Source organism: Wallemia mellicola (assembly GCF_000263375.1).
Source record: "Wallemia mellicola CBS 633.66 unplaced genomic scaffold WALSEscaffold_3, whole genome shotgun sequence".
Lineage (NCBI taxonomy): Eukaryota > Fungi > Basidiomycota > Wallemiomycetes > Wallemiales > Wallemiaceae > Wallemia > Wallemia mellicola.
The window spans coordinates 512195-526338 of NW_006531960.1; the positions used below are offsets into that span (position 1 = coordinate 512195).

Here is a 14144-nt window from a genome sequence, read left to right on the forward strand (position 1 = left end):
CAATACAATTGTCTACAAAAACACGATGAATTCCAATGCTACCCTTTACGGAGGTTCTTTATGATGTTGGTATCACTATAACTTCTATAGCCTCACTAATGCACAAACAGCTGTACAAATACACCCGCAGTTGAAGTTACAGCGAAAGTCAAAACGGACAGTCAAGGGAACTACTACGTAGAGAAGGATAACGATAATTTGATAAATTAATTTTACATTTCACCGCATTCTGTATTATTATTAGTTAGTTATTACTACTCTTGTTATACATACGCGTTATTCTAACTGGCAATTTTGGCTTGTTGTTAGCACCTGTCTGTACGTTCTCTATCTTGCGGAGTGTGAGCATTCCCTCTGTCACTTTACCAAAAACGGTGTGTTTTCCATCTAAGAATGGTGTCTCTTTGCATGTTATGAAGAACTTTCGTACTGATTGAGCACTGTCTGAGGCTTATATGGCTATGTACATACCTGACATCCATTCGTATTAGGTCCTGAGTTAGCCATCGATAATAATCCAGGCTGATCATGCTTCACTGTGAAATTTTCATCCTTGGGAGTAATATGAGGTATGTCCATATGAATACAGTCTACCAACCTGAAACTTAGCACCACCGTATATACTGTAACTACCTGTACCATCTCCATTCAGGAAATCTCCACCTGTACGAGCTATTAGATTCCGTTGACCCTCTAGAGAGGTTACTTATTGAACCATAAAGTCCTTAATACTAGAAACCTTCAGACTATAATTCTCTATTCATATACACCTACACTCTACACGAGATTAGTATTTCTCTATGCATCTAAATCTAACGCACCTGTGAAATGTCGAATTCTTGTAACCTTGTGGTACATTTCCTACTCTAATAAAGCTTTAATAGGACTGTTCATTACGTCTTTAATTTATCACACCTTTGTTCACCTGTACAAAGCTGTCTGAAGTTCTCAGCAGTTCTGCAATGACGTTAGAAGAACGCGAAGTTGATAAGACAATTTACTTTGGCGTTATATCATTAAACAATTCAATCTTAATTCTACCCAACGCTGATTCCCCAAGGGCAACGTCAAAGAATACAACTGGTCTTGTCATTGTAGCGATTAAAGGAGCATTTATACAATAATTTACAAATATAAACCTAACTAGTACTGTCTGGTTCAGATTTTACTGCCGTAGATGTGTTTTCTGGCCACATTACTTCCGTTTTGACTTGAACTGTCTGTGGTACTTCGTTATCGACTGAAGCTGGGGTAGTTCCGACCACTTGAGGAGCTGGAGGAGGTTCTATAGGTTGTGGAACAAATTCAGCTTGCATAGGTTGTGGGATGGCGCCTTCTTCGGCAGCTTGTGACACATTCTCAGAAGTTTGGGGGACAGAGTCAGTTTCATACCCTTGAGGAATATCTGCATCGTCAGTTTGAGTAAGAGGTTGAGCAGCTTCTACACGTTCAACCCCTTCCATAGCTTCACCGTTTTCTCTAATCTCGTTATCTTCTTCCACCTCCTCAGCTAATCTAGATAGTTCAACTTGTTCGACATTCAAGGCGTCTTGATCTACTTCATCATCGTAATACTCATTATTCGACGTGTGACTATCTGGATGTCTTACTTCACTTCCATTCGTCTGTCCATAGTTCAATTCATTCCTCTCGTCCAGGCTTAATTCAGCAGTATCCATCGATTTCGCAATATCCGGTGGTATTTCCTGCATCTGTACACTTGGGGCACCATTTAAATACCGCAGATGTTCTCTACAATTTATGACTAATCTTTCTAGACTTGCTTTCGAATTCTGATTCTCTACTTTAGTTACTATTGGTGGATGTAAGACATAATCAGGTGCGAAGTATTCATCATAGCTTGTTTGTGGTAATGTATCATTAACACCCATATTAAGAAGAACAGATGTCTCGTATGCCCAGCATCGAGAAACATTCCTAATCGTATATCCACCTCCACCAACTACCATAAGTGGAATACCCCAACTCTTTATGTATTGAACACACTCACCGTGTGCTTTGATAGATAAATTAAATGCACCTAGTCTGTCACACCCTAAACTATCTGCTCCACATTGTAACAAAATGGCTGAAGGTCTATAACTTTCTATCGTCGATGACATAACATTCTTGAATAATGCGACGTATGAGTAATCATCAATACCATCTTGTAAAGGAACATTCAATGAGAAATGTTTGCCAGCACCTTGGCCTGTTTCTGATAAGGCACCTGTACCAGGGAAGAAATCACCTGTGTACTTGTGGAACGAGACGGTCATAACTCTGTTTGAATTATAGAAAGCTTCTTGTACACCATCACCGTGGTGAATATCAATATCAATATATAATACGCGTGGATGGAATCTTAAGGATTTTAGCAGTCACCTCGACGATGCTATAGAACGCACCTCAATAATTCCAAAATTGCCAATACGATGTCATTAACATAACAGAATCCACTAGCTTCAGCTTTGTGGGCGTCTAAGGATTATATCAGAATCGGACTTCATAATGACGATATCTTACGGTGCAAACCACCAGTCCAATTGATGGCAATATCAGAGCGCTGAGAAGTAATATGTCGAGCACCTAATAAACTCGCCCCTGCGTATTGTTGACAGAAATCGTATAAATTCGGAAAAGCAGGACAGTCGTCCGTCATATTAAATTGCTTCATTAGGTTTATCATAGTTGGCGTTGGAGGTGATGAGAGCCTTAAAATTCGTTAAAATAGCTCTATCAGTGTACTGTTGAAAAATTTACCTTGATAGGAAGTCAATGTAATCTTCGTCATGGAATTCACAGATTTCTTCTCTTGTAGCCCTTTGCGGTTCATAAATTTCCATATATTTGTGCATACCGTATCCCAAAACGAGACTATTTGTTAGCGCAAGTCTATGTGGTTTCATAGGATGCTTCTCCTGGGGAACAGTTAAGTAAATGTATAATTAAATAGTGTGCACTAACTCCGTAGTGATAGTCACCTATATATTGTTAAAATTGTACACAAATTGCTAGGTTGTTCTACATACCAACTCCTTTGCTATAATAGTATGATACACGGGGTTTATAATGGGACTATTTGAAGTAAGAAACCTTATTACTAATATTCGACGAAGTACTTACCCTCATATTTCTCCCGTTCACATCTATTTCTGAATTGTTTTCTTTACCAAAGGAACTCATGGTGGATGTTCGAGATGACGATGATCAAGTCTCAATTTATGATGTATATCTTAATATAATGATTGTATATATATGATAACGTTACAATTCTTTTTCATAGTATTACTGTATTATGCGTGTCTTACAACTTTATCGGCAGAACGATGTCAATGTCAAAATAAAAGAAATAAACCAACTTAAATACATTCAATAGATTACAATTACTGAAACAATAGAAATCGACAGCTAATTTGCTACTTATGAGCGTTCACCGCGGAGTCTGCGGGCGAGTTGAACATCCTTTGGTTGGATGGTGACTCTCTTAGCGTGAATAGCAGCCAAGTTGGTGTCTTCGAAGAGTGAGACGAGGTATGCTTCACTTGCTTCTTGGAGTGCACCGATAGCAGAAGATTGGAAACGCAAGTCTGTCTTGTAGTCTTGTGCAATTTCTCTTACCAAACGTTGGAAAGGAAGTTTACGAATGAGCAATTCGGTAGACTTTTGGTAACGTCTGATTTCTCTGAGAGCGACGGTACCTGGCTTATAACGGTGTGGCTTCTTGACACCACCGGCAGCTTGGGTTGGTGCGGCTGTCTTTCTTGCTGCCTTAGTGGCGAGTTGCTTACGTGGGGCTTTACCACCAGTTGATTTACGTGCTGTTTGCTTTGTTCTTGCCCTATAAATTTTTAATTAATATTTTGCCACATAAAATTTGCATTTCAGACTCACATTTAGATGATGGGGGTAGAAGATGAAGAGAGGAAACGGAATGAGACGATTATTTGAGAAAAATTCAAAATCGAAAGATCAGATGAGATGCGCATGAACTATTTTGTGATTTGATCCACAAAATGCGCGTTTCGTAGTCGAATTATTTATTGTAGAGGCGAATCGACATGAGGAGGGCAGCTATTTGAATATTCCAAAAAATACATCAAATACGCTCAAAAATGTACAATCGTGATATAGAAATAATCAGTAAATTTATGCGCGTCGAACGATGTAATTAATGAATACATTTATTACCGCGAAATTTTTAATGTTGTTACACATGTACTAAAAATGAATGTATGATTATATTGGCATTGACAATATATTTCAACTTCGCTATTGTTTCCCCATATGTATTTCTGCATGCATTTCTATATATATACTCGGACTTCTCATCTCTGAGCTCGGATTACCATAGCAGTCAGTTACAAATTCACTGATAACCAAACCTTCTCTTTTTGATCGACATGCAAGTTAGCAAAAAACCAAGTTTTAATTCAAGCGAGAGCGACAAGGCTTGGTGCAAGTGCAATAGAGCGTTTGTTACTCGTTTAGACGTCTATTTCTTGACATGGGCATATCTAAGCTATCTAACCAAACAGATCGATTCCTCCAATTATAAAACTGCGTATGTCAATGGAATGCAGGAAGATCTTAAGTGAGTATCGCCTTATGGTGTAATCATATCTAACCTGTCAGTCTATATGGTGACGAGCTCAACTATTTCAATACGTTTTACAGAATTGGATATGGTGTGTTTATTCCAATATCAGAAGCAATCTTAGCGTCTAATATAATTCGTGTCTCTTATTGGTTGCCCACTCTGGAACTGATCTGGGGTATAGCAACGGCAGTCATCGCCGTAGCTGACAGCGCTAAAGTAGTTTATGGTCTTCGCTTTATAATAGGAATATGTGAAGCTAGCAGCTATGCGGGTTTAATGACGCTCATTGTCTACTGGTATAGATCCTCCGAGTTGGCCAAGAGACTGAGTATTTTTGGAACGAGTTATCCGCTAGCCAATATCTTCACGAGCAGTCTTCAGATTGCAATTAATGAGGGTATGGATGGTGTACAGGGTCTCGCGGGATGGCGATGGCTGTAAGTATATATATCTATGAGTAAACCAACTGGCCTGACAACGAAAAAGCTTCATTTGGAATGGAATTATCACAGTCATAATTGCAATCTCAGGTTATTTTATGGTAAGACATTATCACTGATATTAATATCGCTGACGTAAATAGATACCTGATGCTTTACAAGAATCGCACGCTCTCTGGATGACGAGCAATATGCGAGAAATAGCTGAAGAACGTTTCCTTAGGACAGGCTTTAGAAAGCCGGTAAAATTGACATTCAGGCAATTCTATATCCTGATAAGGAAAGCACTTACGAGCTGGATAACATATGCATTTACACTGACGTACGCTGTATGGAGTTTCTCTCAGGATTCTAATACTTGGCTCTCTCTTTTCCTTAAGTCGCTCACGAATGAGGATGGAAGTAAGAGATTTTCAAACAATCAAGTTACTGCTATACCAATCGGAGGATACGTAGTCCAGATAGTGTTTATGCTTATATGGGCATATCTATCGGATATACATCAACGTAGATGCCGCTACATTGTTGCTCAACAAATCACTATCCTTGTGGGAACCATCATTCTATCAACCTGGCCAAAAAGCTTCGGTTTGAAAATGTTTGCATATTACTTCTTATACCTCTCCAATTCAGCAGGACCGTTGATTGTAGCATGGATGAGTGATACAATCGGGAAGCAAAATACAGAGATGCGCACGATTTACATTGGATTAGGTGTATGCGTTGTTAATGCTATAGACTCATTCCAGAATATTTTCATATATCCAGCATCTGAGGCGCCAAATTATAGAATCGGATACAAAGCAGCAGCAGCATATGCATTTGCCTCAATTGTCGGCTGCTTTGTCTGGAAAATACTCGCTAAAAAGGACCCAACTGCATCTGGATTGAAAGATACGAACGTACCTATCCTGATGTACGAAATCAAAGGACCAGAAAGTAACCACTCAAAAGCGTCTTCAACAGACAGTTCACCACTAGGAAGCCCTATAGAGGAAGAGATTGGAAATCAGTCTGTAATTAGAGAATCAAAGTAAGCAAGGAATACTCGGATATTTTCACTTATGCATTGTTTTCAACTACTTATTTGTAACAAAATGTATAGTATCATTTACCTCACCTTCTTTGATATGGACTATCAACTGCAATCGTCATACACAGAGAGACCATCGCTATTTGAACTGTTTGCTCAAGATGAGCTTACAGATTTGCTACAGCCTGCTGTGAAATATGTTCTATCTGTGAGTTTATTCACCTACAACGTGAATATACCGGCTCAATTACCGACAGATTCTAGCTACAAGATATCCACGGTACTTACTCAGATTAGTGAATAAGCATGAGGAATTCTATGCACTAATTATGCTGATCGTTGAATCGCACTATCTTCGGACGCAGAGTGGGTGCATCACATGCAGTATAAGTACACCTAATGAGATCTAACAGACGCATCATTCACCGAGTCTTTTTATGGTCTCAAGAGGCGTAACAGACCGGCTTTTGAGCCTACGCATTCTTCTCCATATTTAGATAAGCATCATCAAGCATTCGATAAGCTCACAAAAGGCCAAATATACGGCTCTTTGGTGTTTTTGGTATGCAGTTACTATGTGATATACCGTTTCTCATTATTATTAGGTTGGTGTACCATATTTACGTACAAAGAGTAAGGAATTGTACGATATATGGGGCGGTAACACTTCCGGAGAACTTTTCAGAGATAGCGAGCATTCTCAACAAGAGGTATGGGTTTGAATGATAGTACACAATACAATCTTACACGTCTCTAGAGCACATACAAGCGTACGTTTAAAAAGGTCTATCCTTACGCCAATCTAGCCCTCGAGAGTATTCTTCTGAGCTACAACTTACGTTATATGTTCAATTCTACGCCATTCTACCGACCATGGTTACAATGGATGAATATAGATATCCGTCGAGCGACGCTAGCTGATTTGGTGTGTCTCATATGTTTGTTAGTTGACACACTTACATATATCTCAGATGCAAGCAAGTAAATCATCTAATAACAAGTCACTTCTACGCAAAATACCAAGTTACCTACTATCATCTCTTAAGACAGCCTTACCAGTGACGTTATTCATCTTGAAGTTCCTTCAGTGGTGGTATTCAAGCCAATCACCTCGTTTACAGCACGAAGAAGCCAAGAAAGCAAATGATTCTCGCACGCCACCGCCTGCGAAGTTGACCAAACATCCAGAATCTGCGGTCAAGGATGCACATATTAGATATGGCATAGATCCACTCACCGGTGAACCACTTGAGAACGCTACTCTAACACCAACTGGGTATGTATACAGTTTCAAAAGCTTATTCGACTATGTTGAAAAACATAATCGTTGCCCGGTCACACTCAAGCCAGTTAAAGTTACGCAATTGCGTAAAGTTTTATTGTAATAAAGTAAATACATGTTGTATAAATATTATTCTACTGTTCAACTTTATTTTTCTTTTGTCTTTGCTGATTGATTTTGTTACTCTCTTTACTATTAGGTGAATCGAGCTTACGTTTCTCCTTATTCTGTTTCTTATTGGATTTCTTATTGGCTTTCTTGCCAGAGTTATTATCTTCAGCTTGCTCTTCTGTAGCATCTTCGCTTTCATCTCCAGCAGCTTCCTGAGCTAGTAGGAATGACAATGGTGAATTGTAATGTGACATCTTCCACATGTCACCAACTCGTAAACTGAGTAAGTCGAATGCGTGTGCAATAATATGTGTTCCTTTCTCAGATTCAGAAGAATGCGCCAATTTCGAGTAACGTTGAGAGAAATGCGTGAGAAGGATCTTCTTTGCACTCATAGATTTCCCAATATCAATTGCTTGTCCAATTGTTGAATGTCCCTTAGCTTTTGCAGTCTCTTCTAATCCATCCTCCATTGTTGCTTCATGTATCAGCAATGTGGCATCTTTACCAGCTTCCACGAGACTATCACATGGCATCGTATCCCCTGAGTATACTACCTTCCATCCATCATTACTTTCGAAGATACCACCATGACATTTACATCTATGCTTTACCAAAGCCGTTTTAACGTCTTTAAGATTGAGAGTTTGACGGAGTGAATTCAAATTCGTCGTTGCTTCCTCCATTTGCAATTTTTTCCATCCCGTTAAATCAACATTAGTATCTTTATTATAAAGTAAAGCTTCTGTATCGACAAATTTAACCTTCTTTCCAATACCTAAATACTCTAATTCGTTTTGCTCGAGAAGGTATGTACGTATGAGATGATTACAGATGATTGTCACTGGATTGTCTTGTTTTACTGCTTTGGCTCTGAGTAAAAGCAACTTAGCTAACCCTATGTGATGATCGGCATGGACATGACTCAAGTAAATGACTTTGGTGTTTCTAAGCACATCCCATGCATCTTCCTCGCCATCTCTTGGTAGTGTTTGTCTTGAACGATCACCGAATCTTCTACTAAGCTGACCCCAGGTGCCTTCACCAGCGTCAAGTAGGATATGACCATATGGAGTTTGCAACAAAGTTGAAGATACGTTACGATACTTAGAAGGCAAAGCACTACCGGTACCTAAAGTAGTAACAACGACATCATCACCAGGTTGTTCTTCTGGTGGTGTCAAGCCGGCTACCTCTTTCTTAATTGCTTCGCAAGCTTTCGAGTAGTTTTCCCATGATTTGTCAGTCAAACCTTGTTTTAAAAGATCTTCTTCGCTGGTATCTTCATGTATATCGAAGCCTGGTGGTAAGCCACTCATTAACGTTGGTTCAATTGCTGGAGCTTGCGGTGGGTTGAGCTCCGCCAAGTGATGTTTGTCTAATATTTCTATGTTAACTTCAGAAGTGAGCGATTCAGGCAATTTTCGTGGCGCGTCGAGAGAATAAAGCGGCGTCTTGAATACTTCAGACAAGTGACTAGCTCTTTTCACTGACAAGAATGATGAAGGTAAAGAGATATTGTTTGGAGTGTATTCAGGGGATGATATAAGATGATGCGTTGCGGTTCCCCATGATTTTAACCAATCCACGTACTTCTCATTTTCAAGGACACCCCATCCGATATTATGAACGATAATGTGAGGTTTGTTAGTTTGCATATGCCTCTTCCATGTTTGTGAATTGACAAGACTATCGACATGATTCAGATTAGGCACGTTGAGTACAAAGAATACCTTAATAGCCTGTTAACAATCTATATAGTTGACAAGCTTTACTCACAGTTGGATCTGTATCAGGTGCCATAACCTGCTCAGGTGAAACAGTCACATCTGTACCATCCTTCGTTTTGTAACTAACACTCTCCTTCTTGGTCAGTTTAGATCTAAGCGGACCAGGGACCTGTAATTGATTTGCTATTTCATTGTTAAATTTGCCTCTCATTGGTTTACCCATGACGACATAACTGGCAGCAGTATCTAGACGCGTATATCTAGGTGCTGGCAATCTAGCCAAACGCCGGGACAACTTGGCGTCATTTCCTGATGGAATATCTTCAATGGCATCCCCACCCAATTTCATAGCATCTTGATCTGGATTGAGTGGTAGACCTGGGAATATTTCATTTATGATACTCGTCTTATACTTTAAGCTCTCCTCAAAAGATAAACTATTCCGTCTCGGGCTTGTTGAAGGTGAATCACTTCCTGATGAACTTGGCGTACGTGAGCGAGCTTCACGGGCTTCATTCGTAGTGACAGCGTATACATCTACAAATTCATCAGAATAGAGTGCATCTTCATTTCTATCGCCAATTAAACTCTCCAATACGTTAACTTTAAGATGATCTCTTCATATTTCATCAGTTTTGAGATAATATATAATAAATTCTCACCTCTTATTGTAATAACGCATACCGGATACTCTATGTAATGTACCCTCTGGTCCACCAACGTTAAGTGTGCCCTGTCCAGTGCTATCAGCGTAGGACATCGTCAGTCCAGCCAAACCGCCATCTGTTGAGCGTGAAAGAAAAGCTGCTCTAAGCTTTTTAAGCGCTTGTTTCCTCTGTATGCACATTCTTGTTGTTGCTTCTGGAATACCGAATAAATATCTAGCATTTGGGAAGAATAAACAGAGTGATTGTTCTGTATCGCTCGCAGGAGTAGATATAACATTTAATTGATACTTCATCTTTGGTGCTAGACTATGTGTGAATCTGAACAGTTTAAGTTGCCCACTTAAGGGGCCTTTCGAGAGTATAATGGTGTTCGTTGAAGAGAGAAGACCATCAAAGTAGAAGAATAAATATGGTACGTCAGCTAGAGAGTATATTCACAACTATAGTTAACGTTGATAAGGCCAGTCCAGCTGCTAGAAAACGTCTCATGAAGGAGCTGGCAACGATGCAGCTAGAAGGTTGTCCACCTTACACTTACGCCAGGCCAGAGGAGTGAGTTTGTAGAGTGTATTATATGGTAAACTAATTGTAAGGTCTAATATTCTCATTTGGCACTTTGTATTTTTGGGTAATGAGGATACACCTTATCAAGGTGGTGAGTATCACGGTGTTTTGGAGGTGAGTAGTTGCTTTTAATAAATTACAACAACTCAAGCTAGCTTTAGTTTCCAAAGGACTACCCATTCTCGCCTCCGCATATCAAATTCCGTAAATATCTACTCAAGATTTAGACACAATACTGACGATGTTTAGACACCCCAAGCGGACGATTCAAACCAAATACAAGTATATGTACATCGTTTAGTGATTTCCACAAGGATACATGGAACCCAATGTTATCAGTCTCAACTATACTGACAAGTGGGTGTTACTAAACTAACTTTATATTCTAAATCGTAAAGGTTTGTTGTCCTTCTTTAATGAGGATGCAGTAGGAACTGGTGGTATGACGACTTCCGATGAAGAGAGAAGACGATTAGCAAGGGAAAGCAAGGCATTCAATAGAGATAGAAGTAGAAATGTCAAGTTCAGCAAAGTGTTCGATGAGCTCCTACATCCTACTGACGGTCAGAAGAGCTTGGATGAGGTACTGGCTGACTCAATAAAGCAGAAAGTAGTAATACCAAAGAAGCCAACAGATGATGACAATACTAAAACTAAAACTGAGCCATCTAGCAAGTCCAATCCAGATACTAAAGGGGTGGAAAAATCTCTAAATAATCTGACGATAAAGGACAACGCGGATCCAAAAACGAAAGAGAGCAGCAGCAACATAGACTCAAGCAATAAATTAGCTACTAGTGATACACCAGCGACAGGAGTCAAACCCCCAGCAAAGAAAGGAAGTGCGATGTCTAGGTTCAGAGCTAAGGTGAAAAACAATGCAACTGACTAAGGTAGCAATTAGTCAGAGCTGTAATCACATATTGAAAGTTGTATCTTATATGATAACGATAATAATAATAATAATACCTGCTTATTTGTTAGTAGTAAAAATTTTGTTGCTTGATAAAGTCACGGGAGTTTAACGAGTGTTGTAGAATACACAAAAACCTTCAACACAATAGTAGCAAACGAGAAAATAGCCGTACCAATGCCTTAAAAAATTTCATCAAGGTGTACAAGTCTGAAAGTTCCTGAAAACACTAAAGAAGGATAAGAATGAAAGACATTCATTTAATGAACAAAAACGTACCAAAAGTGGTTCAAAAATCGACAAAGAACACCAATCTAGAAGTTCAAAGCAGCACCTAGGGGGATTCGTGAGTGTTGTATACAAAGATGGCTGATAAAACATACCCTTTTGCTTCTTCTCACCACCAAGTTCGAAGTTCTTACATCTCTTGAGGGAGAGTTGCATCTTGTACTTGCAAACTGAGCATTCAAGACGGAGAACAACCTTCTTGGTAGTCTTAGCCTTCTTGTGGAAAACTGGCTTAGTTTGACCACCAAAACCGGATTGCTTTCTGTCGTAACGACGTTTACCTTGGGCGTAGATAGAGTCCTTACCCTTCTTGTATTGGGTGACCTTGTGTGGAGTGTGCTTACGGCATTGCTTGCCCTTGCAGTAGGTGCGGCGTGTCTTTGGGATGTTGACCACTGGAGATTTATTAGAAATTTCCTATTATTCTCTAATAACCCACTCTTTTCACGTCGTTGTCACTCGAAGAGAGGCCTTCAAAAAATACTACGATGAGAGCAATGAATTAAAAATTGTTCAACTCAATAAATCAAGAGATAATAAAAATTTTTAGAGTATTCATTAATATATTTCTTTATTTTATACTTTATTTCCTTAATACATTTTATTCTCTCGTTGTTATCCCACAAAGAGGGAAGACGAGAGATGGCGTCCATAGACGAATTTATCGTATATTATTGTGTTATTCCTACCATCCATCTCTCATATCTCTATCGTTTCCTCTTTCTTCTCTACCATCATCATCTCAGATAAGCTAAACAATGAATTTCGATAGGAGGAGGATAAACGGTCCAGAAGCGACACATGAACTTATATATGAGAATAGCAGTCATGTTAAGCACCTGAATGAGCGTTCAACTCGCAAGAATGACGAATTGAGACCAGTTTGTGGGTTTCACAATCTATTTGGGAGATACTCTAATACGCCATAGTTATAAAACCGGGCTTGATCTCTTCAGCTTCAGGATCGACTTATATCGAGTGCGGAAATACGAAGATCGCCTGTGCAGTTTACGGTCCTAAACAGATAAAGAACGCACCATACTCATCGACTGGAAAATTAAACGTAGAGATAAAACATGCACCCTTCAGTTCAAGTATACGACGTGATCCTGTTAAGGTTTGTCTTCTATGATACTGAATGATCACATTCTAACATACAAACAAGGAATTAGAAGCAACACACCTCAGCAGTCAGGTTACTCAAGCACTCTTACCAAGCTTGAGACTGGAAAATTACGAGAAGATGCAAATAGACCTATTCGTTACGATCATACAGGATGATTCTCTTGATTTCGGTTTACTTGCTAATATAACAACAGCTGCAGGTACGGCACTCGCCAGCTCTGGATTAGAAATGAACGGTTTGGTAGTTGGCGCAACAGTTGTACGTTATTGCGTATAATCACGTCTAAGGCAGATTCTAACACTAACAATAGGCGTTTAAGGAGGACGAGATGCTACTTGATCCATCACCTTCAGAAGTTAAATACGCAAAAGCTGTCATGACTGTCTGTACACTTCCCGCCCTTACTCAAATAGCCCACATTTGGCAAGCTGGTACACTTGATATTAATCAATATAAGCAGGCGTTGCAGATTACAGAAAGTGCTTCACGAAATATCCACACGCTGATAGCAAAGACATTGATGAATGAGACAAATGCATAGATTACTATAATAATACATAAATAACTTATTCCTACTGCTCTTCGTCCTCTTCGCCTTCCTCTAGGTCAGCTTTCTTTGATTGAGTAGGCTCGAATACGGCAGCGCTTGGATCTAGTTTAGATTTCTGGGGTTGTTGTTCAGCTTCACCTTCGAGTTCCATTTCGAGGAGTGCTCTCCGTCTTCCTTCTTCAGCTTCAGCACCGACATCGCCTCTCAGTCGCTCACAGGCGTCCAATATCTCTGCAAAAGTGACAGCACGCTTTGAAAATGTGTTTCTCTGGAGTTCCTTTGTTTCATGGAGTTGTCTGATTGAGTTTTCTAGCGCGTCTATAGCTCTAAATAAAGTGTAAGAAGAGCATTGTATATAAACTATGATACTCACTGTGAACTATCGTCTCTGGATGGGTATCCGAGTATCTCAGAGGCGAGGGCATCATATTCCATTTTACGCTGTCTATCTAATTGCGCCTGCTCAAGTTCAAATAAGAGCTGCTTATTTTGCTCTACGATAGAGTTACATTCCTCTTCCATCCTCTCCCTCTCAGCTTCTGCTTCTATAGACTGTACCCGTATCGCTGACTCAAAGAGGTGTGATCTATTCATTTGCAACTTAAATCTCTGCAATTCTATCAATGTAGATTGATAATCTTGCTGGCTCTTAGAGTTGAATAGACGCTTTGATAGTTGTCGTAGCCCCTTCTCGTCATTAGATAATCTAGCTTGTATTATATTATCTATAGAGAGATAAATTTCAGACTATGCTGTCTTATATCATATACACACACCCTCTTCTGCCACCGTAAATGGATTCATTTGGGCCATCTTCTTGATCGTCAACAACGAAGAAG

The 14144-nt window shown here is 39.5% G+C and overlaps 10 protein-coding genes across 10 annotated transcripts; 4 read left to right on the forward strand and 6 right to left on the reverse strand.

Annotated features, from left to right (window-relative positions):
- Positions 1 to 212: 212 nt before the first annotated feature.
- WALSEDRAFT_53652 (rotamase H) lies at positions 213 to 1093 on the reverse strand (the record flags this gene model as incomplete). Its single annotated transcript, XM_006956720.1, has 8 exons — positions 213 to 229; positions 274 to 421; positions 472 to 552; positions 599 to 663; positions 771 to 775; positions 822 to 866; positions 916 to 957; positions 1002 to 1093. The coding sequence occupies 8 exons, from the start codon at positions 1091 to 1093 to the stop codon at positions 213 to 215; spliced, it is 495 nt and encodes a 164-aa protein (XP_006956782.1).
- A 3-nt stretch (positions 1094 to 1096) lies between these two features.
- WALSEDRAFT_59594 (hypothetical protein) lies at positions 1097 to 3205 on the reverse strand. Its single transcript, XM_006956721.1, has 7 exons — positions 3127 to 3205; positions 3033 to 3078; positions 2968 to 2984; positions 2764 to 2921; positions 2527 to 2714; positions 2409 to 2481; positions 1097 to 2364 (listed from the first exon to the last, which is right to left on the reverse strand). The coding sequence occupies exons 1-7, from the start codon at positions 3184 to 3186 to the stop codon at positions 1140 to 1142; spliced, it is 1767 nt and encodes a 588-aa protein (XP_006956783.1). The 5' UTR covers positions 3187 to 3205; the 3' UTR covers positions 1097 to 1139.
- Positions 3206 to 3361: 156 nt separating this feature from the next.
- On the reverse strand, positions 3362 to 3841 carry WALSEDRAFT_31490 (histone-fold-containing protein; the record flags this gene model as incomplete). Its single annotated transcript, XM_006956722.1, has 1 exon — positions 3362 to 3841. A coding segment is annotated over one exon (418 nt), but the record flags the coding sequence as incomplete, so codon positions are not given.
- A 441-nt stretch (positions 3842 to 4282) lies between these two features.
- On the forward strand, positions 4283 to 6149 carry WALSEDRAFT_59597 (MFS general substrate transporter). The gene is made up of 4 exons (XM_006956723.1): positions 4283 to 4594; positions 4636 to 5037; positions 5087 to 5141; positions 5184 to 6149. Exons 1-4 carry the CDS (start codon positions 4404 to 4406, stop codon positions 6075 to 6077), a joined length of 1542 nt encoding a protein of 513 aa, XP_006956785.1. The 5' UTR covers positions 4283 to 4403; the 3' UTR covers positions 6078 to 6149.
- An 18-nt stretch (positions 6150 to 6167) lies between these two features.
- Positions 6168 to 7458, forward strand: WALSEDRAFT_35907 (hypothetical protein; the record flags this gene model as incomplete). The annotated part of the gene is made up of 6 exons (XM_006956724.1): positions 6168 to 6281; positions 6331 to 6439; positions 6487 to 6635; positions 6679 to 6789; positions 6831 to 7011; positions 7052 to 7458. The coding sequence occupies 6 exons, from the start codon at positions 6171 to 6173 to the stop codon at positions 7456 to 7458; spliced, it is 1068 nt and encodes a 355-aa protein (XP_006956786.1).
- Positions 7459 to 7489: 31 nt separating this feature from the next.
- Positions 7490 to 10221, reverse strand: WALSEDRAFT_35908 (hypothetical protein; the record flags this gene model as incomplete). The annotated part of the gene is made up of 3 exons (XM_006956725.1): positions 9859 to 10221; positions 9246 to 9813; positions 7490 to 9199 (listed from the first exon to the last, which is right to left on the reverse strand). Exons 1-3 carry the CDS (start codon positions 10155 to 10157, stop codon positions 7490 to 7492), a joined length of 2577 nt encoding a protein of 858 aa, XP_006956787.1. The 5' UTR covers positions 10158 to 10221.
- Positions 10222 to 10273: 52 nt separating this feature from the next.
- Positions 10274 to 11320, forward strand: WALSEDRAFT_27489 (UBC-like protein; the record flags this gene model as incomplete). Its single annotated transcript, XM_006956726.1, has 6 exons — positions 10274 to 10276; positions 10325 to 10416; positions 10458 to 10542; positions 10590 to 10632; positions 10678 to 10785; positions 10827 to 11320. The coding sequence occupies 6 exons, from the start codon at positions 10274 to 10276 to the stop codon at positions 11318 to 11320; spliced, it is 825 nt and encodes a 274-aa protein (XP_006956788.1).
- A 335-nt stretch (positions 11321 to 11655) lies between these two features.
- Positions 11656 to 12325, reverse strand: WALSEDRAFT_62775 (60S ribosomal protein L44; the record flags this gene model as incomplete). Its single annotated transcript, XM_006956727.1, has 3 exons — positions 11656 to 11675; positions 11725 to 12024; positions 12319 to 12325. 3 exons carry the CDS (start codon positions 12323 to 12325, stop codon positions 11656 to 11658), a joined length of 327 nt encoding a protein of 108 aa, XP_006956789.1.
- A 36-nt stretch (positions 12326 to 12361) lies between these two features.
- WALSEDRAFT_59599 (ribosomal protein S5 domain 2-like protein) lies at positions 12362 to 13331 on the forward strand. Its single transcript, XM_006956728.1, has 4 exons — positions 12362 to 12514; positions 12559 to 12746; positions 12795 to 13013; positions 13066 to 13331. Exons 1-4 carry the CDS (start codon positions 12388 to 12390, stop codon positions 13294 to 13296), a joined length of 765 nt encoding a protein of 254 aa, XP_006956790.1. The 5' UTR covers positions 12362 to 12387; the 3' UTR covers positions 13297 to 13331.
- WALSEDRAFT_59600 (hypothetical protein) lies at positions 13281 to 14137 on the reverse strand. Its single transcript, XM_006956729.1, has 3 exons — positions 14082 to 14137; positions 13679 to 14030; positions 13281 to 13631 (listed from the first exon to the last, which is right to left on the reverse strand). The coding sequence occupies exons 1-3, from the start codon at positions 14116 to 14118 to the stop codon at positions 13328 to 13330; spliced, it is 693 nt and encodes a 230-aa protein (XP_006956791.1). The 5' UTR covers positions 14119 to 14137; the 3' UTR covers positions 13281 to 13327.
- Positions 14138 to 14144: the final 7 nt, after the last annotated feature.